Source organism: Lygodium microphyllum, chromosome 15 (genome assembly GCF_053477565.2).
Source record: "Lygodium microphyllum isolate KBCC chromosome 15, Lygodium_microphyllum_v1.1.10, whole genome shotgun sequence".
In the NCBI taxonomy this organism is placed as follows: domain Eukaryota; kingdom Viridiplantae; phylum Streptophyta; class Polypodiopsida; order Schizaeales; family Lygodiaceae; genus Lygodium; species Lygodium microphyllum.
The window spans coordinates 92,534,814-92,557,564 of record NC_141149.1 but is presented as its reverse complement, the minus strand read 5'-3'; the positions used below and the strand labels follow the sequence as shown (position 1 = coordinate 92,557,564).

Genomic DNA, 22,751 nt, shown 5'->3' with positions numbered 1-22,751 from the left:
CTATCACCTAGCAAATCTTAGGGAGATCTTCAAGTACCAGAAGAGCACAGACCTGCTATGATAAGGAAAGTGCCCTTTACATGCTTAGTGAAGGAGATCCTTCACTCTTATGAATATCAATTCCACATGTAAGGGATTACAGTAGAGGCTATCCATGAAGCTATAGAAGTGTACCTTATCGCTCTTTTTGAGGATACATATGTGTGTGGGATTCATGCCAAGTAGGTGACCATCATGCAAAGAGATATGCAATTAGCTAGATCCATAGGAGGGGAGAGATATTAGAGCTACCAAGGGCCCAGACTTTTTGTAACACATTGCACAATGAAATGTACTTTGTGAGCTTTGATATGTAATGTAAAACCTTTGCTTTTTATTGTGCCTCGAATGTCTCATAGTGTATTTTTGTGTGACAATATAATGATTAAATTTGCAATGTTAATTGAAAATGCAATGATTAAGTAGAACAAACAATCGATCATCAAGCCAATGGTCTAGTTAACCTTTCTACTTTGTTGAATGATAAGTTAGCATGCGTTATAAAAGTGACAAAGTACATGGAAATTTTTCTTTAAGATTTTTAGGGTTTGATAGGCCAGAGTGCCTAGTTTTGGCTCTAAAAGCCTACAAATGCTGTCAAACAGGTGATTTGAGAATATGTGCAAAGAATGCCTTGAACACTATTCCCAATATAGTTAATATTTGGCTACATGATCAAATCTTGTCCCCTTACTTGAAAGTGGAGTCTACCCTAATTACCATATAGGTTGTCTTTACAAGTTCCACTTTGAAGCATGGGTCAAGATTTAGCCACATGGTCAAATCTTTGCCCCTTATTTGAAAGTGAGACTTGGAAGATTTCCAAATTCTCTAATATGGTGTTCTTGGATGTTATGGCATATGAATGGGAAAGATAGTGGTGTCATCTTGTTCATTCATGCACTGTAGGGTGTAAGGCATCCTAAGTGCCAAAACTAGGCACTCTGGCTGTCAAGCCACAAATTTTTAATTATATTTTTTACATCTATCATACTCTAAAAATATTAATACAAGTATCATGTAACATCGGTTCATAAAATACTTCAATCTTATCATAATTGAATGCTAAAAAATAGATGATATGCTTGAGAGATAGATTGCAATAGAAATTAAATTTATACTATAGTGCAAATTACAAAGGGCTTTTTGTTTATAGGGTTATGTTCAAAATCATAAAGCTCAATACAAGTTTTAGGCCATCTTCACATGCTTGATTTTCTCATGGGTCTATTTTCATCTCTTCTTGGTCTCTAGCGAAAACCTTACCTTGATTCTCCCCTATATGTTAGCCTAGCTGGCTCCTATGGCTTTGCCAATCCCTATGACTTGTAGTATCCTTTCATGTAGGCATGTGCCAAAAACATGCTTCACTAACTCATTTTGACCAAGAATGGTCTTGTGTATATTTGAGGTAATGATAGATGCACACAAAGTACTTTTGGTAGGGCCTTCAAGATAGAGAGTTGGGCCCATTCGTATGGGGTGAAGGTGGTATGGACATAGTAGTGTCCTATGGAGGCATCCTTCTTGATAGCTCCCCGACCCTTTTGACAACTTCCAAAATTATGGATGTTGAGCATGACCTACATTGACATGAAGTTAGCTCAAAATAGTACACATACTAAAATAAAGTGTCTAGACTACACTTACTTCCTACTCGACATCAGCAACAAACTCTAAGTGTTTGGTCAAGTCCGCACTTAACTTGGACTCGTCAATCAAGTGGACTTATTGCTCTTCCAAGGGTACCTCTCCTGCCACCAAGCTGGGGTGCACTGCCTCAAACTCTTAGGTACCAACCGTGGCATGCTTGGCCAAGTCCACGACATCTCTAAGAGCTATGAGTGTGACATATGTATCTACTAGCTTTGCTTTGTTGTACTACATAGGCAGATCGTTAGACATGAGGGAGAAGTCATTGGCGATTGCTGGCATCAACAATGCATCATCCTCCCTCACTCTAAAATATTTCTCCACAGCATGGGGAGAAATATGAATTCTTTGTCGTCGATGAAGACTTCACTCATACTTTCTATGCAACAATCCATATCGATGGTAGAGGGGGCAACCTCCTGCTTACTTGAGTCATCTCCTAAGGTTCTATCCACAACAACTATAGCCCTATCGACCATAAGATCTAGAGCTTTTGCCTTTTCTACAGTGTCTACTTCCTCTCTAGCATTGTCCATTGGTGAAGGCTTTGGATTAGGGACATCCTTCAGTAAGTCTCCCACTTGATCTTCAACATCCACTATTACTGTAGGGAGGTAAAGGAATTGCACGGAGTTATTAAGAGTGTAATCCATCATTGAAGAAGGAGTGAAGGAGGCAAGTGCAAGGATGCTTGGGAGAGGAGAAGTGGTTGGAGAGTTGAAAAATGAAAATGACACACTATGTATGCTGCCTAGGGTAAGGGCAATGGAGTTCATATGCTCTTTCATAGATTTTAGCATGGTAGAATGCTGACCCTGTGATGTTACCAATTTCTAGGATAGCATATTGCCATTCTAGCTTAAGCTTCTAGATTTCTTGTAGGGTTAAAATTTTAAATGCTCACCTCAATCTTTGTCTTCTTGTTGAAGCTAAAAATATTTCTACATGGAATTTTCATCATGTTGCTCCTTACACTTCTTAGTAATTCTCTTACCTATCTGGATCAATGTCTACATAGCCCTTATGGGTAGAATCTTTCAAAGCTTTCTTTGAGAAAGTTTGAAGTCAAATATTATGGTTTGATCTCCTTCTAGCTCCTAATACTTCTTCACTAGTTCATTTACATCTTCTCATTGCTCTTCATACCCTCTATAGCCAAGGGGATGGTCAATCACCTCCTAAAGTAGGAGATTTTAGGGACCTCAACAATCTCAAGTGGTGCTCCTAGACTCTGGTGCCAACTCCATGACTAGTGGTTAAGGTCCCCAAGGCACATCACATGCACTCTCCCTTGGCTCATCAAATTATTAGGGCTCCACAAAATCTACCAATGAAAATAAGATTTATGGTTGCTCTATAGTAAAGGAGAACTCAATTTGGAGGGTTCCAATTCTCCTAGCCCACCATACATTTTCCAACTCTTGCTCATCATACCCAATGCTCTTTAAATGGTTTGTAAGCGCTTCTCTATTTGGTGTTGGGGTTGCAATGTTAAGAACTTGATAAAAATCCAAATTACTCAATGCTACATTGACAAAGCTCAATTGTGCCTTCAATGTAGCTACATCATTAGTGCTAGAGGTGGGAAATGTGCAGATAGATTTTCTATAGAGCTCTTAATGCTTTAATATTACAAACTTATACACATTTTCTTCACTTTAAGCTAAATTTCTCTGCTTAGTGAATTTTCTGGCTCATCAGTCAACCTCCTCAATGCTTCACCCAATTTTTCTTTACTTCATTCTCCATTCAAGTGATTGTTGTGATCAGTCTTATGTCAACAATCTTTTGCAAACTGGCATAAGCTAACTTAAGTTGTTCTTGAGCCTATTGATTATCTCGGATCTCTCTACCATGGAGCAATAACCTTCTCCTACTCTAACTGTATTCTTAGGTCTACCATGTGAGATTTCACTTCCCCCTATTTTCTCGTCTGCTCCTCTAATTTCTTATCTTTTGTTCCTAATGCCAAGTCTTTTTTTTGTTAGTCATGTCTAGAGGTCTTGCAACTAATGATTGGCTTGGGTTGTTATGAACCTCGTATAGGTCTCATTTTTCTTTCCTAATCTATCTTGGATAACCTATTTACTTTGAAGTGCTTCCATTTTATGTTTCCAAAGTTCATCACATAGCACCTCCATAGCATCCAGATTCCCTACTATGCTTTTTACTGCCATACTATCTTCTTGAGCCTTTCTCTTTCTTTATAATGATTTCTTAAATTTGTTGGACAAGCATGTAGCTTTTTTCCTATCTTTGTTCAACAAATGATTGCAGGCCTATTGCAGGATGCTCTTTTGAATATTCTCAATATGTTCCTTCATCTTGGCTTCTATCATTTTTGCCTCCTTCTTACTCATTCTTTTTGCAACATGGGATGTTGCTTGTTCCTCCTAGGTGTCTTCTTCATCAAAGCCAAGATACATGAAATTTCTTGACTTTATCCTCTACTTCTCTTCTTCCCTCATTGCCTACTTCATTACCTATTGGATGTTTGACTTCTTCTTTCTTGTTGCTTTTTCTCTCTTTGGCTTTTTCTCCTCTCTCTCTCTCTCTCTCTCTCTCTCTCTCTCTCTCTCTCTCTCTCTCTCTCTCTCTCTCTCTCTCTCTCTCTCTCTCTCTCTCTCTCTCTCTCTCTCTCTCTCTCTCTCTCTCTCTACTATAGATCCTCTTGTTTGTGATTGCTTTTGCATCATGTTTCCTAAAGTAATAACTTTTCCTAATTGTGTGATAATTCCTAAGGTAGGCGATGAATGGAGAGTCCTATTCCTACGTTCATCGCCCTAGTAAGTGTAGTCATCACAAAGATAATGAGCATCCCTCTTAGCTCAAAGGAGCTTGCATCATGAGATTGAGTAAGTACTTTATTTGCCTTAACAATGGTTTCATGCTCCTATTTAGAGACTATTTAGATCTCTAATTATGATCTCTTCAGTAAGTATGTCTTCCATGAGGTGTTTCGGGATCCTCATCTATGGAAGAGTAAGATTTTTGTAAGTGAACTTGTGGCAAAAGATTTGAGTGCACAACTCCTCCTCCATGTCCTTCAATGAACTACACCACTCAAGTCTGAGCATTCCACATCTAAGCTATGTGCTACAGCACACTATCTTCAACAAGTGCCATGGGACTAGCACTTATCTAGGTGGGGACAAGTATTAATGAAATTTAGGAAGTGCAAAATAGTAGCCACTAAAAATAACAATTGCAAGAATAAAAAATGTGAAGAAAGTGGCCAATGGCATTAGGAGTTACTAGAAAAATCATTTTTACAAGCTACCCTAACTAGTAGTTGCCACATAAATCGAAACATCTAAACATATCGAGTGATAGTCAATAGCTATATAAATAGTAGGAAGAGCCTAAAGCTAGACCTAGAGAGATAACAAATTAATTTTCAAAGATATTTAATACCTTGGTGTCCCTCAATGTCTATTCTCTATTCATTTACCACACTCGAAACTAGTCCATTGTAAGTTAGAATTAGTTGTCAAATTCTTGTAGTATGCAAAGAATACTTATTATAAATGTGAGAGCCAAGCTCAATCCCTTCCAAATTGTAATCTCTCTTAAAGTCAATTTTTTTTCTTTTATTCACTCTAAACAGCACACATGCAAAATCTTGCAAGAGTAAAATGAAGATTCGATGATAGACCCATCCATCAAATGAGCCAAAAGGCATGTTCAAGGGAGAAGACCAAACATGAAAGATGAGACTTGAGAGTGAACAAGGGTTGAGGCTACCCACCAAGGAAACCCTATGTACTTAATGTGTAATTTGAATAGAAACCCTCATTCTTGTGTGTACCATTTATGAGTAAAGATAATAGAGACCCTCATTCTTGTGTGTAGATTTTGTGAGTTCAAGATTTATTCTCTTCTTTTTGCTTCCACCATAGCTTACGTGAGAGAGAGAGAGAGAGAGAGAGAGAGAGAGAGAGAGAGAGAGAGAGAGAGAGAGAGATAGAGATAGAGATAGATAGAGAAGAGAGAGAGAGAGATGTTGAGAGTGTGTGTGCATGGGACTTTGAGAGTGAAGATGTGTCTCATGTTCCATTCATCTCCTTCTCTTCTTCCCCTCTTTTAAAACACATGAGCTTCTTGAGGCATTCATACATTCTCTTGGCAACACACAGTGGAGCATAGCAATGGTAGATTGAGAGCTTGGTGTGCAAGGGGTATACGTTCGGATCGTGAGGTCATCTACCACTTCCTCTGGCAACAAACTACAACGAGAGGGTGAGTAATAGGTGAGTCTACTACAAACTATGAGTCCTTCCTTGTTTCTTTGCTTTCATGGGATGGAGAGAGAGATAGAGAGGTTTGGTGGCTCAAAGGCAAGGTACAAAACAATTAACTAAGAGGTTGTCTTACCTCAAGCATAGAGGAAACACATAAAATAATGTGTCCTTCCAAAGTCCCATATGGTTGAGCTCTCCATGATCTTAAAAATGTCCACAACACAATGACTTTTATGTCAATGACTTTAGGAGAAAAACTCCTAGGCAAAGGCATCATCTCAAGCACAATGAACAAAAAGCGACTCTTTGCTTCAAACACAATAGCTTCTTCATATGCATTTCCTTTATTTCGAAAACTAAACTCTCAATTCAAGGCTCACAAACAAATACCATAAGCATCACACTAAGGTAGTGGGCAAGTAGAAGCTCTCAGACAATCCTTTAGGAAGACCTCAATTGCAAAGTCTCATCAATCTACAAGGATAGCGCCTAATCCATGTGTTGTCTCCACATCTCCATGAACATGCTCTTGAAATGTTGGTATGAAGAAGATGAAGACAAGTATGTGGAAGTGAAGACAGTGAAGAGGGCTATATGTGTGCTTATGACCACCTCAATCTCTCACACAACCTCGGCTTCAACAACACCAACACCACATCAACTATGCTTCCACCCTCCTCAGCTTCTTCTCAGTCTTCACCATCACGCCCTTCCTACATGTGTTGGCATTGCCCTTGTCCTCATCAATGGCTTTTTCTTACGAGTGCTTGTCCTTCAAAAGTTCCATTGTCCATCCATGCTCAAAGAATACTCCAGGTGCCTATCTCAAAATGTGTACATCCATGAACCATGAGTCCAAACCGAAACATAGCCTTCATCACAAACCATTCATGCTATAGAATCCTACTTAATGATGATTCACCTACCTTTGAGCCAAGTTACCAATCCTCAAACCTTGAATCAACCAACCAAATTCTTGACTTACAAACATCTTGGTGTCAACTAAAGCTTTCACTAGCTAATAGGAAAGACCCTAGCACAGCATCCCAAAAACACAAGGTCATAGTGATTAAGTCCTTTCCATATCTTGCCTACCTCAAGGTGCAAAATGCCACCATCCCCTACTTAGAACTGCTTAGACCCTCGAAAAAATGCTTCAAAGCTAGACCCTCGAAAAAATGCTTCAAAGCATCCTCGACCCCCTCAAATTGTGAGAACACCGCCCCTATTGCTAATAGATTTGAGCCACATTGGAGCATATGTTGTAGCACCTATTAGGAAGATCTTAGGATTGACCTTTTTTCTTTTTCATCTCTCCTTTGTGATAGATTTTTGCAGTTTGTTTTCACTTCTAGTCATACTCTAATTACACTCTGGCGAGATACCACTTCAATTGTACTTTTGACCAGGTCTCACAGGCCATAATGGCCTTCTAGAGATGTCTGATATCTTTCTTTCTTCTTTCTCTCACACTCTCTCAAGCATCGTAGCTTTTTCCCAAGGGTGTACCATTTTCCAAGCTATAACCCATAAGATTCTGAGCTTCAGTCTCTTAGGAAATAAGATTTTAATTCATTTCTTAAAATATTTCCTTTTAAACAGGTTTTGCCATGAAATTAGACACCCTTTCCACAAAAAGGGAGATAAAATTGACAAGCACATCCTTTCCACAAAATCAGACGTTCATTAAATTAAAGCTGTCTAATTAAACCACTCCAGACAAACACTCAATCAGCTGTCAGCATACATTGAGATGCCTCTCTTATTGTATTTTGGACTGGAATTGTCTTGACTGTAACGCAAAAAGGTCATGAGAGTAATAGCACACACATACCAGGAGAAATTCGCAGGTATGGATGCACTCAAACCACACATGCTCAGGCAGACACTTATGCAGTACAGATACCATAACCTGATCTCAAATGAGACTGTATTGATGTTAGTTGGCACAGGGATATAAGAACTAAATTTATAGCTGAAAAGAGAACTCTTGAAGTTTTATGATTCCACTGCATCTCGGTGCTGCAACATTTACATCCCCATTCATCATTTTCTTTTGAGGGGGAGTTCTGCTATACAAGAACAGACCCAGTCAAATGCATGAGGAGATTAATGACTTTCTAAAATGATTAGATACTCAAAATGTCTTACTAAAATACACAGCCTCCTTGCACAGCCTAAAATTTACAAGAATTGTACGCTACCATCTTCCCTATTGATTGCAAGCTGCTTTCTGATAAGGGAAGGTGTCCCGACTCACTCCGCTACTCAGTGATGTGAGGCTGGCTAAGTCTTTCTGAGAAAGTGTTCGGCCCATGCCCGTAGTAGCCCCTGCCATGCTAGTAGTTCTTCCTACACCTAAAAAATCAAGAGTAGTTCTGTCAGCCCCATCTTCACCTCTTTGTAACCCCCTGAAACCAGCTTGTGAAGAGCCCAATTGCAAGGGGGTTTTTCCAGGTAGCACATCTGTCTGAGGATCCTGTGTGGTCTCCCCTAGCGCATGATGCTTCATAAAGCTATCAGCATGTTGCATGTACCCTTTTACACCATTGGTAGAGGGTCCAAGTAAAGATGACGGGGCACCTCCAAACAATCCACCTCCTGACAAAGCGTTCATAAACTCCTGGACACTAGAAACTTCAATGCCTCTCCCCTGACCCATTGACAAAGGAGAGTGCCTTGCTCCTTGACTATTGGATGGCATATCCCCCACTTGCCTTGTTACAGGTTGGTAAGGAGGTAAAGATGACGAGAAAATGTTGGCAACCCTGAGTCTTTCTTGGTCATGCCTTGAACTTGGTCTTGCCCCTCCCTCTGCTGGGGCCATTGCACTAGGATCATTGCCTCCAACACCACTTCCGAATCCTCGGAAAAGGAACTGATTACTTGCTGTTGCACCCATCTGTGCAGCTTTTTGAAGCAAGGCTGTGGCAGACATCTGAGCACTAGCTGTGTGTTGTGGTGGACTGAAACTTGAAGATGCAGATGGAACACTCCCAGTTCCCAAGGTGCCCAAACCTGGCATAGTTCCACCAGCATACCTGCCTCTATCCAGATTGCTCATCACTGCTGCAAACCCAGGCATCCCAGCACTTGTATTCTGACCAAGACCTGACCCTTGTGATCCAGAATATCCATTCCCTGAAGTGAAGAGATTAGTGAACATCCCTCCTGCCCCAGAAGTAGACAAAGGCATCATACCACTCAGTAACCTGTTATAGGGGTCATACCCTTCTGATGAACCTGTTACCTCATTCACTGCTCGGGAGCTTGTTGGCATCATCCCGCCTCCCATCATGGGCATGCATCCTGGCGGACCCGGCCCAGGGCCAGAGCCTAGAAATAGAGAGAGTGCAGGTGGACCTTTACTGGGTGCAGCTATAGATGTACCTGGTCCTTGAACCCACTTAGAGGGTAAGGAGGCAATGCCACTTTCTGTCAGAGGAAAATTGGGCATACCATCAGCAGACAGTCCAGGCCTTGAAATTTCTGATGAAGAAGGTGGAGCGTCATTTGGATCCTCACTCAGCTGAGAGTCAGCCTGATGAGGAGATAAAGGTGGCCCTGCAGCTGCAGCTGCACTGCCATTGTCAGAGCCTACACCAGGTTGCTCAATGCTTCCACCTTGCCTGTGGGCTGATACTCTTGCATTTTCTTCAGCCAAGGCATCACAAAATGCCCTATGTGTTATGAAGCTGTCCCTCCTGCATTTGAACCCATCAATGTAACTTTCAGCTTCAGTTTATTAAGATCAAAAACCAAGTATACACAAAAGATGTTTTGCAACTAACTAAGAAACCAATAGAACATGTATTGACTGCTGGGAGAGCATGTGGCTGGAACAAATGGTATGCCATAAGTTGCAGCAATGTCTCATTGTTCAGGAGAATGCAACTGCTACTGCTATCGAGTTTTTAATTTACAACTGCAAGAATGGCAGGATATGTAGCTAACAAACAAAACACACACTGAAAGATGTAACAATTGATTTATCATTATGTACAAATGATGTATTCAAGATGCGTGCCGTGAAGCATGCATATGTGGCACATATAACAGAACAAACTTTGCCCAGCATGCAGCAAGGATCCTAAAGAAAACTTTTCCAATTGATTTTGTTTTCATTTACCTTGAGAACAAAGTTCCACAATCACAACGATACTCCCGTGTTCCACAGGTTTTAAGGTGGGCTTTCCAATCAGATTGCACAGCATATCGTTTAGAGCATTTGTCACATTTCCATTTCTTGTCACCATGCTTTCGGCAAAAGTGTTTCTTGATGCCCGTTAGGTCCCCAAGTGCCCTTGCAGGATCATGATGTACGCAGTTGGGCTCTGGGCAAATGTAGACCCTCTTTCTGATCTCATTGCTTGTTCTCTGCCTCAACTTCCAAGGCAAGTTGTGGCCTCTCCTGTGCAATTGAAGGTTTTGATCACGCTGGAAACCCTTACTGCATATCTCACAGACAAACCTATTGGTTGCAAGAAGAGTTCTGGGAGAAAGTGCTATGACTTCAGCATCCGGATCTGAAAGTCAATGGTACATGGATTCACTTTATAAGAAAATGAAAGTGCAAAAAGATACATCAAACAAATCAACCATCAAAGACAAAGACAGGAAAGCCAACAAACTACATAAAAGTTCCCTTGAGCTGAAGATAGGCAAGTGTCAACAGTGTTTGACCATTGAGTGTTATTTCTATCAAACAAGACCACATCGTATGTGCTGCAATGATTTGAGTATCTATATGATGCTCTCTTATACAAGGACCAGTAGAATAAATAGTAGCAAAATGACCCACAAATGGAATGAGTTACAATAAATCTGCTCTCCTACGAACATATTCAGATGAGATGTACATATCTGTTTTCCTGTACACATGTGAATACACGATTATGTGCATTATATGATAAGATTGATACACTCATATGATGCTCTCACATACAAGCACCAGTAGTAACCAGTTGCAAAATAACCCACAAATGCAATCAGTTCCAATAAATCTGCTGTCTAATGAACACATGCAGTGAGATGCCATTATCTGCTGTATTATGCACATGTGAATACATGATTATGTGCAATACCTGATAAAGATTGATACAGTAACAAAACTGACAGGCGTGGTTATTATGTTTATATTGGCAAGTGCAATACCTGGTGTGCCTGGGAGGTTCCTCTTTCTTTTGACTGCAGGAGCAGGCTGCTGCTGGCCTGAGCTATTGTTGCTTAAGGCCTGAAGGGCCTGCAATTGGCCGTCTGCCCTGTTGCCAGAGGACGACCCACTCGCCTCACCAGAGGGGGAGCCAGCATTATGGGACATGGCGTTGCTCCCAAAATGGCAATTTGACCGATTGGGGCGTCAGGAAAACGGCTCGGCGGAGGGTATCAATGGGGGAAGCCCAAAGAGGAAAGCGGACTGAGAGAACGCAGCTGATTGCTAGGGCTGATGGATTGGGAACTTGGGAGGGAGGCTATCATTTGAGAGAGAGAGAGAGAGGGGGGGAGTCCTGCGAGGCCTCGCTTGGCGTTTGCTGTCTGGGGCTAGGAACGAGACAGGCAAAGGGGCATTATTTTATAGGTCCCAGGGAAACAGGGCTATGGTTTGAGAGAGAGAGAGAGGGGGGGGGGAGGGAGGGAGGGGAGGGAGGAAGGGAGAGCGTTGAAATGCTCGGCAGCTCCATAGCCGGGGCCGCATCAGCACAAGCCGACGAGGAAACCAAGTTTTGTTGTTTTGTAGTAGGAAGCATTACTTTAATGCCATTGTTTTATCTCCTTCCTTCTTTTTCCTCATGAGTCATAGCATTCCACACCCATCTGCAATTAATAATTATCATTTTTCAATTTTTTTTTTGTAGGGCCATTTTATCTATTCTATATGTGCTGGTATGCAAATTACATAGGAATATTTATTTGTTCCATATGTGTTGGTATGCTAATTGCATGTCCTTTTCTCTGTGTCCATTTATATATTTGTGTGTGTTGTGTCCATTTATATATTTGTGTGTGTTCTTTTCTCCTTGCTGGGATGGGTGAAGAAGACAATGAGAACAGTGCCCAAAGAGCCTTCTTCTCTTTGTCTTTTATGTGCCTTGTATTCTTCTCCCCCTTTTCTCTCTGTTCCCCTAAGTCCCATAGATGTTAGGACCTCTCTCTCTCTCTCTCTCTCTCTCTCTCTCTCTCTCTCTCTCTCTCTCTCTATCTCTCTCTCTCTCTCTATATATATATATATATACACACACACTATAGAAGAGCAAAGAAGAATATCCACCTCACACACACACACACTTCCCCAAGCACACACCCCCTCCCCTTGGGAATCATGCCCTTCCACTCCAAGACAACCTTGCTCACATCATCCCTCCGGCCCACCAGTACCCTCCCGATCTTCCTTTCCAGAGGACTTTTCACACTTTTAAGTCTCTTCACACTTTCTAGGGGACATAGAAAATGGTTCTAAATATCGCACCTTGACATCCTCGTTCCCATGGTATCGCTCGCTTCTCCATGCCTCCATGTACATGCCCATCCAATTATTACTACCACCCTTACTTTGCCCCCACAACTCATCATACACGACCATATGGCATGTGTTTACCTTGTCAACCTTGCAATGCCAAATTTCTACTTCTTTGTAGAAGCTCCAAATGGCTTCGATGTGTAGTTACATAGATTCTGTTGTGGTACAAGACTTTGACATCAATCATACAAGAAACTTCAAGGAGAATCTGTAGTTTGTAGTGACTTTGTTATAGTAGAATCTTCAATAAATCAATGCTTGTACATAGCTTTACATGCTCTATGCACAAACACATGTTGTTTTCCCCATGCCATATGATTTACTTTACCCTAGTTCGATCACATTTGTCTAAGCCATTTTGTCCACTCCCTCTGGTTTTATGCCTATTTCATATACTTGTTGGTTTTATGGCCAAACCCAAGAGGACCCCAAATTCACTATCCACTGTTAAAGCTTCCAAGCCATCAACACTCCTTCATTCTATTAGTTTTGGGTATTATGGCATTGGTTGGGCATCATATCTTTATGTCTACCAAAGCAACACACTTTTCAGATATTAGAATTGCAATCACCTTTATGCCCTTCATGAGAAAGGTCGTACTTCTCCCCCTTATTACATTCTCATCTCATGGAGCACGTAAATCTTGAATCATAGTGATGTTTCTTACTTTTTTAGAGCACACTTATCAATGTCTAATAAGTACACAAAATCTAGCAACTTTATTACTAGTCATAACACATGTATTTATTCTTATAAGTCTTGCCATTCTTCTATGACTCTTAGCCCAAGTAAATAAGGCCAAACAAAGAAATTGTACTTCATTATCATGCATGTTGATTTTTCCTACATACTCATTCCAAACTCTCACATGTGAGTTTTTGTAGTAAATTTAGATGGTTTATGAGTAAACTAGCAAATACATATAATGTGGCTATGCAAGTATGTTCAAAATGTGCAACACTTGTATGGCGTATGTCATTACTACGCAATTCCTCTTAAAATCATGAGCATATTATATGTAGAGTTATCTTTTACCAATGGGCTATTTCAAAGCTCCTAATGATATAAGTGACATTTCATCAATCACTTTTCCCTTCTACTCATGGAGAATGGATGATGGACATAAGAAAACCTTGAGGAAGAAAATGACATTTCTATTAAGTGTAATGAAGGGTAAACCTAGAGCTTTTTCAAGTAGAAACCTTGCACCATAATTGTAAGGAGAAAGCAACACTTTTAGCTAGCATCGAGGTTGGTCTTACAATGAATTTAGAACCCTTTTGTGCTTTGAACTTCTCACATAAATTTGAAGCCATACTTTTTCCATGATTATGTATGAGGGGAAGGCATGGACCATAGCTATTGTTTCCTCAACGTCCTGTGATGTTGTTGAAAAAAGATCTATTGAATATCTTAAAGAGCCTTAAGGCATTGGGGCGCCCTCATCAAAAAATTATATTTTTATGGCTTTCAAACATGAGTATGCAACACCATATATCTAAATTTTTCAGTGTATATAAATGGAGAATCATCTGCTACTCAAATTATTCAAATAGGTATTGTGCAATGGTCAATATCATTATATATTATTAAAGACAACCTCAAATATGAGAGCTCTTTTGCCCAATGATCATCTTCCCAACTTTAACAACATGGTTAACATGTCATCATACTCATGCACCTTGAGAACATCAAAGTTCACAAAGTGAAGCATTTAGGCTCACTCATACGACCCTCAAGGTTTATTTTAAACCTTGATTAGTATTGCTTAAATGAAGCTTTGAATACTCTTTGTTGTGTAGAAAAATTTGTAAGAAGTAGTATTGGAATATATTTATAAGTGTGTTTTTAAAGTGAAAATAATATCTAGATAGAGAAGGGTTTACAACATCTTGTAAATTGTAGAATTAATAATTAAATTAGCTCTTTTTTTACTTTGATGCTAGGTGTTTTGGCATCTCTATTGATTATGTAGGTTACAAGTTAAAATCTTGTAATTTGAAGCATTATGTATCTCAAATAGGACAACAAAATATTTCACGAAAAAAAAAAGTAACTCCAGCCAGTTAGTTTGAGTTCATGAAAGTATTTGTCCACCTTTCACAAGGACAAATCTACAAGAGGAATGTAAAAGATGGACCATTTCTATAATAGTGTTACAAGAAGTCCCACCATAGTTACAAGCATGATTGATATTTTTCTTGATCATGCTCTTTGTTAGATTTTAGATAAATTATCAAATGGTTTAACAAGTGTGAAGGAGATAAGGACCACATTTCTATTATATGAAAAACAATGTTGTATATTGTTTTTGGATGTACTAATGTCACAAGGTTTGAGATTTGTGATGTACTTAAGTTTTGGAATACATCATATAAGAATATTCACAATGCCTAAATGAATCCAAGAGGTAATCTTTGTAGGCAAAGTATACCTAAGCACATCGAACAAATCTAAAGAATAGGGAAGCTTTAACTGCATGATTGCACCAAACAAAATTGTGACACTAAAATTATATTATAAGAGGTAATTTTTTTGTTTCAAGGCACACATTTCAAGAGCATACAAGTAAAATCAAAAGGTGATTAATAATACAAGTACAAAAAAGCAATGCTAGAGTTTAGAGTACTCAATATAATTTACAATGGAATATATGCATCTAGAGGGCATCCTTGCCTATTATGTTTGGCATTTTTCATGCATGCAAGCTAGCTTATCTCCATCCATATCAAGTAATGTGTGCCAATACCTCTCATACCCCCTCAATGCTATCTTGGGATAAGGCCACATGGAGCCCCCAAAATAAATCACCTTTATCATATTCATTTTAATGATTACATTCAAATCATTAGGTATGTTGTTGGAGCAGTGTTAATGGTAGGCTCCATGAGAGCTTAACAATAGAGACTCTTATGGTTTTAAGAGTTTGATACATACAAGACTCAAGTACCTCTTAGCTAATTGGCACCCCACATTTCCCATTCAGCTTGTGTGACTAGTCCTCCTCTTTTTTGCATGCATTTTGACCTCTATGGACATAGTTTAGATAAAAACAAATACAAATTGCATTGCAAGGTTGACATCCATTTGTAGGTCTTCGAGAGATCTTCTAGTGTAACCTCAAGATTGATTTACAATTTTCATGAGAACCAACCCAAATCTCACCTAATGTTTATAAATTTAAGATTCATTTCACATGTATATAATGGATTGGAAAATATTACGTGTATTGTCTGCACCATTATCACCCTTCTTTGCACTTTGATGAAATATTCAATACCTTTAATATTGTAAGGGTTAACATTTACCTCCCTTGCTAGCTAATTGCCAGTCCCATGGCATGCTCCAGAGTGCAGTGCAACAAAAGATTCAGGTCCTTAGGTATAGCATGACTATTGGAGACAAGGACTATGAGTTGTTGACATTGATGGTTAATATTGTGCCTTGTCTTCCAATTACCTACACAAAACAATGTGCTCTCTTTTGGGGATATGTCTATTTTATTGTGAAGTGGGGTGGTGCTTATGCAAGTGCAATCAGGAGATCGACGATCTAACACCAAGCTGTTCTTGGTGTGTATCCCACACTTGAGGACTTGGTGGAAGGTAGAGTGATGCAATAGAATTTGGGGGGTGATAGGTTTGTCGAGCAAGCCTAGGATGCCGTGCCCCTAGGTGCCCTAATATGTCTAGCAGGGGAAGGAATGGGGTAGGTGGTTAGAGATGGAGCTAGTCAGTCAAGACACTATACCTCTAACTTGAGGACCCCTAGCTATGGTGCTTATGGTGGGTGCATCTAATCTAAGTTTGATCTTTTGCTTTCTCTTTGCCTTTTTTCCTTTTTTCTCATTGTTTTCTTTTTTTTTCATTTTTCTTGAATAAATAATTGTGAAGTTTATAACTCAGGGAGTTGTAACAATAATGGTTATGACAAACAACTTTGGCTCAACAAAGATTTATTTGAGTGATGACAAGAAAAGCTCAATAATGGATGACTTTGGGAAGAATGGGTGGGTATTGCAATTGAACATACTATTGAAACTATCATTCATTATGATAGGCATAGCAATACACAAAGGTGGAGCCCTCCATTGCAACTTGGTTGGTTTTGGCATTGATATCAAAGAAAAATGGCGATTATTTTTTCTTATACATTGATGGTTTCTACTTCAATAACTTGACTAATAGCCTTAAGCAATTGTAGGTGGTGGCAGGTGGTGAAGGCTACATCTAGATAGTTACTGAATTTTTTGATGAAGCTAGAGAAAGATTCCTTCAAATCCCCTAATTGGAGTAAATAAATATTTTCAAGGTATGCGGCATCCACATTTAGAATCTTCAGGATGTTACATCTCCATGATCCTATAGATTCTAGTCAAAATGATGCCTCTATGGGTATGGATAGTGAGTTACATCAACTCTTTCTATTAGAGAAGAACAACATAATGTGAACCAAGCATGCTTATCTATCTCTATGATAGTGTAGCACCATTTGGGTTGCATCTTCCAAGTTTTTATAGGTTTCATGTGGAGGTAGGTCTTATATCCTCTTCTATTGTGTGTGCTCCAACAAATGTAGCTACATTTTATTGTTCCAACCACTTCCTCCTCTTATTGGCAATTGTCTTGTTGAGAGTCTCATTGGTGCAAATACGTTGAACCCTTTTAAAACTTAGCTTCTATGAGACATTGAAGTCAAATATAATAATAATAGATTGACTTTGATACTCCTCGATCTCTTGGAGTGCTTCTTTAGGGTCTGCTCATTCATTATTCTGGTTGGCTATAAGAGGTCTATAGGAATTGGAATATCTAGCACCTTTTGTATTTGAGATTTACTCTAATTTTGATCATCATTTTGTAATGCTCTTGAGTGTACATGGATGTCTCTAGTCCTTTGTGTGGCTCTTCATCACTCTACTAATTCCCATTAGGTCTATGTAGTCAAGTCATGGTGACACCACTCTTAGTGGTTACATGGCTACTATGGCACCCTCCTCTTGTGGCTTGGAATAGATGCTTGATGTTGAAGGTATTTGTGAGGATGTTCACTTCCAAATCTATTTCAATTGGTGGTTGTCATATCTTACATGTTTGAATATATTCCACCAAACTTTATTCGTCTTCGCTCACGTGTAGGTATCTTAACTTCCTCACCAAAGTCATGTTGTAGAGAGGATATGGTGAATGAGAATTCAAACTTTCAGGTTCTTTACACCTTAATTAATGGCATTATGATGGTAAAGATAGCATAGAGCTCTTGCTCCATATACTAGATATGCTAAATGCCCATCCTCAAAAGGTGCCACCAATGATCTATGGCTCTCAAAGTTGTAAGGCCAGCATTATGAGGTCAAGTTGGGTCGTGCCTTAGATGTTAGAGGTCTATGACCAGATCACAAAAAGATGATCTTTTTGGATCTAGCTGGTGGGTTAGATAGAGTAGTTAAGCTTGTAGCAACTTCAGACATAGAACATTGAGTTGCAAGGTGTCTGAGATATTAGGGGCCCCTATTTTGGGGTCTAAGGGCCACAAAAGAAGCCCCTTGCGAGGGGGCTAGTGGCCCCCTGATGTGGATTAGGGGTAGCATCCCTAGTCCAATAGTAAAGGGAATATTTATCGATCAATTAGCAGAGGTTTGTAATATGGTAGGTTAGGCAAGCCCACCTAGCTACCTTTGTGGGCTTTAAAAAATAAACCTCCTCAAAACCCTGATCATCTATCTGACCCACTCAAAGTTCTTTCAACTAGCCTTAAGCTCTTCACCTATCACCTATCTAGATTTTCACCATCGAAGCTTCACAATGGAATCACATGGGTGGACATAGCCATCTTTATATCACTTTATTATTTTTAGATTTACAATAATTTGTGTTCTTCTCTTATTTTTTGCTTACTCTTTATTATGTTCTCAAATGTTGCACTATGTAATTTCTACATGTTGTTAGAGCCTAGGTCAATCTAAGAATTGAAGAGTATGTGAGAGGCAAGGGCTTCAATTGTAAAGAGGAGTAACATTGGCATCTTGAAGTGGTCCTAGAGCATTAGATAGTGTTGTTGTTGTACTAGCAATCCAAACATTAATGTTTGTCCACCAACCCTTAAGGAAGGCAAGTTAGATGGCATAAACTAAACTTTAGTGAAGGTTTGAGTATAATGGTTTCTCCCAATGCAGATCTTCTACAGTCTTGGGAGTAAACGAATATAGATGCATTGTGTGCCTTAGTTACAATATGTTCTAATAGTGTTGTGACCTTGGTTTAGGATACAACTAAGGCATTAGAGGCTTGGAATATCATGAAGAGCCAATAGGAACATGAAACCAAATAAGGATTCAAAACTTGGAGAACTACCTATAGTAGTAGAAAACTTTACTAAAGGAAAGATAACATAAGAATTCATCACTTAGATCAAGAATTAGGTGACCAAATGATTGGCTTTGGGTCATATTAGTGAGGAGCCAGCTTGGGGCATCTTTGGATTTGTCTACACAAACTTGGGGGCATCTTTGGATTTGTCTACACAAGTTTGATGTACTGGTAATTTTTCTTAATACTTAGGTGAGACCTCAAACTTTAACATTTTAGAAACTTTATTCACTATTAATCAAGGAGGAGTTATGGATTAAAGCTGCGAGAAGAAAGTAGTAGTGGGATGTTACATTCTCTCCAAATTCAACGGGCAAAGGTGGTTCCTCCATCAAAAGTGATGGTGATAAAAATAAGAAGGGTGGTAAGAAAAAGTTCTAAGGAGACTGCTTCTACTATATGAATGCAATTGCATACTACCATATCAAGAAGGCAATGGCATTTCCACAACAAAGCAATAATAGAGCAAAGGCTCCTCTAGAGTTCGTGCATCTGACTTGTGAGGTAAGATACATACACAAGAATTGGGAGGATCTTCTAATTTCATATTGATCATTAAAAACTATTAGAAGAAGATATGGATGTACTTCCTTTGTGATAAGGCTCAATGAAACACAAATAATCACAATTTGATAAGAATCCACACGATTTTCTATAGAGAATCACAAAGTAAAGAGCGAATGAGGAATTTATATTATAATATAAAGGAGACAAAGGAGTAGTAGCCAATAGTAGAGTTAGAATATGCACTCCAATGAAAAGCCCATTCCACCCAACCACCCTTGAGCTTTATGTCATGCACATTAAAAGGGATCCCAATCTCAATTTGATTCACAATCACAATCTCAAGTTTGTGGAAGAAGGTAAAGAAAAAACCAGTTTCAATCAATTGTTTACAAAATGCTTTCACACATCCAAAAGAAGCTTTTTGACGAATGGCATATTTTTTTATAAAAACACACATCAAAGCTTATGCAATCTTTCCAACTCGAAACTTGCATGCAACCTACCAAAAATGGAAAGAAAGCACCTAGATTTTTAAAAAGTATTGGAAAGATTTGATTTTTTATTTTCGAAGTCTTATATCTCCAAAATGGTGAGGAATTTAATCGAGCCTATGAAGAGGACAAACTATTCTCCGCAATGCTCTCTTCAAACTCCATAAGAGAAAATTTGGCCAAATTCTGCTTTGTTTGATCACAAATTAAGCTCAAACACAGGGCATATCCGTGTGAGAGAAAATTTTGACAAAAAATTTGCCATTACCAAAATTTTTCAAAACACTATTTTTGAACATTACCATTACCATTTTTGAACATTATTTACATACATGTAATAAAAAATCTCATTGTCTTTATTAAGGTATATCACATTCTCCCATTCTCCTAGAAACTATGTCCTTAGACTTGGAAAGAAGGTTATTATTGCTGCAAGATATCTAAATGAACCCAAGCTACATCCTCTGTAGGATATGAATTCCATTTTACCAACACCTCTACAATATCTCTACATCTAAGATGTCTAACTTTGCAATCTAATATTAACTTTGGCTCTACCTTTAGTGTCCCATCTTCTTCTAGTCTAGGCTTGTCCTATAAAACATAATCAAAGTTAGCAACATTTCAATAAAGTTACATGAAAAACAAGGCAAACCTTAACATGAGATGGAAATTCAAGTTCATATGCAAGTTAGCCAATCTTCCTTACAATTTTGAATAGTCCTGCAAAACGTGGAGACAACCTTCTATCCTTCCCAAGAAGTAGTTAGTTGGACAAGGCTCAACTCTCAAAAAACCAATATCACTTTCATCAAACTCTAATGCTCTCTTTTTCTTGTCATAATGTCTCATTTGCCTTTATTGTGCCTCTTTAATGTGTTGCTTCATTCTCCTTGATTCTTCATCCATTTTCCCAAGAACTTGTTTTGAAATTTGTACTCTATTTGCATCATCAAAAAAATGAATGGGATGAGATAAACAATTATAAGCATACATTACTTCGAATGGACTCATTTTAATTGATGCATGCCATGAAATATTGTATGAAAATTCAATTAATGCCAAATATTCAACCCAATTTTTTTGTTTTTCATTCGCATACATCCTAAGCATGCCCTCTAAAACTCAGTTCACTCTCTTTGTCTCTCCATGATTTTATGGATGAAACGCAATTATCTATTTTTGTGAGTCTACCACTACCACAAAGATAGTGTCATATCCACCCTTAGCAACAAGCAACTTTGTGATTAAATCTATAGATAAAGATTCTTACTTTTGGTTAGGTATATCCAATGGTTGTATTTTACCAGCCATGAGTTTTTATTTGATTTTGACTTATTGACACTCCAAACATTCCCTCACGTATGTTCTAATATCTTTCTTCTTCCTTGGCTAAAAGAATGAGTTCTTGACTTTGTTGTAAGTCTTTAAAAATCTAGGATGAGTAGAGAAAGGAAAACTATGACATAATTTAAGAATTTCTTTCTTGAATTTTGAGGCAAGCAACAAGAATGCACAAACGATTCAAATAATAAAGATTCCCCTTAAGCATATGAAATTTTTCATCATACACTTTTCCCAATTTTCCATTCAAGAACAACAAGATTTTACAATACATGGGTTCATCCTGCACTTCAAGTCACACACCATCAATTAAGTCAGTTTGTATAATAGATAAACTATTACACATAGATCTATGACTTAAAGCATCAACAACTTTGTTTTCCTTTCGAGATACATGTTTGATATCAAAGTCATATTCACATAACAACATTCATGGTGGCACCTTACGAGGGTGGGATATCTAATAATATAGTGTGGAATCATACAAGGGATATTTGCCCCACCTCTAGCCATTGACCTTTATTCCAAAAACCTCCCACTTAAAATCCAATGTACTTTTAAGAGACAATATCAAGTGAAGTTACTATCTAATGCCCATTAGCAATTTGCAGTATGCAAAGTGCTCAAAAGATAAACTCTTTGTGAGAAGATTTGTAAGGTGATCATCTATATGAATCTTGATAAGTTTAATTTGCTTATCATCAAGAACCTCCCTAATGCAGTGATAATTTACCTAAATATGCTTTGTCTTTGCATGAAAGATAGGATTATGTACAAATTGGATGACACTCTGACTATCACAATGCAAAATGGACATCTCTCTTGTGATACCCAAATCTCACACTAGATAAGTAAGCCATATGGGTTCCTTGCATTCCTTAGTGGTGGCTACAACATATTTGGCCTCACTGGGAGATGAGACTATACACATCTACAAGCAAGAGGCCCATGAGGCTACACCTCTTGTAAATGTAAAGATAAAGCCTATTGTAAACTTTCTAGACCACACATTCCTTGCAAAATCAATATTTTCATGACCACCCAAGGATAGATATATTATTTCTTCCAAAGTATATGCATAATTTAGCTCTGATACCATTCAAGTATCTCATGATACTATGCACTACTTTGCAATGCTTCTTGTTAAGATTTTCCATAAACTTATGAACTACTCTTACTTGTATGCAATGTCAGATATGTGGCAAAGATATCTGGCATTGCATGAACTACTCTTACTTGTATGCAATACATCAAGCTACCAACTATAGATGCATAAGACACCTTAGTCGCTTCAAACTTCTACTCGTGCAATTTAGGGATATTCTTTTGGGTATGTTTTAAATATGGAGTCAATGGAACACTTGTAGATTTTCCTCTCTTTATATTGAATCACTCAAGTATCTTTCCAATATACTCCTTTTGAGGCAAATAGAGAAGCTTCTTGTATCTATCCTCCTTCATAACCTATATGCTAAAATGTGACTTGTATTCCCCAAGTCTTTCATGTCGAAGGTTTCATATTTACTTTGCAACATCCACATCCATAAGTGACTTCCCGATTATAAGCATGTCATCCACATAAAGGATCAA

General features: G+C 38.5%; 1 protein-coding gene across 1 annotated transcript; it reads right to left on the bottom strand.

Annotated features, from left to right (window-relative positions):
* Positions 1–7,847: 7,847 nt before the first annotated feature.
* Positions 7,848–11,289, bottom strand: LOC148024761 (uncharacterized). Its single transcript, XM_087694413.1, has 3 exons — positions 11,088–11,289; positions 10,063–10,459; positions 7,848–9,637 (listed from the first exon to the last, which is right to left on the bottom strand). Exons 1-3 carry the CDS (start codon positions 11,251–11,253, stop codon positions 8,146–8,148), a joined length of 2,055 nt encoding a protein of 684 aa, XP_087550539.1. The 5' UTR covers positions 11,254–11,289; the 3' UTR covers positions 7,848–8,145.
* Between the last annotated feature and the right edge of the window lie 11,462 nt (positions 11,290–22,751).

Bases quoted from the DNA above. Each gene is read 5' to 3' on its own strand.
- LOC148024761 (XM_087694413.1), bottom strand. From the start codon at position 11,253: ATGTCCCATAATGCTGGCTCCCCCTCTGGTGAGGCGAGTGGGTCGTCC. The intron at 10,460-11,087 runs GTATTGCACTTG...ATTGACTTTCAG, and splicing joins GAACCTCCCAGGCACACCAG to ATCCGGATGCTGAAGTCATA. The intron at 9,638-10,062 runs GTAAATGAAAAC...GTTCAAATGCAG, and splicing joins TGTGGAACTTTGTTCTCAAG to GAGGGACAGCTTCATAACAC.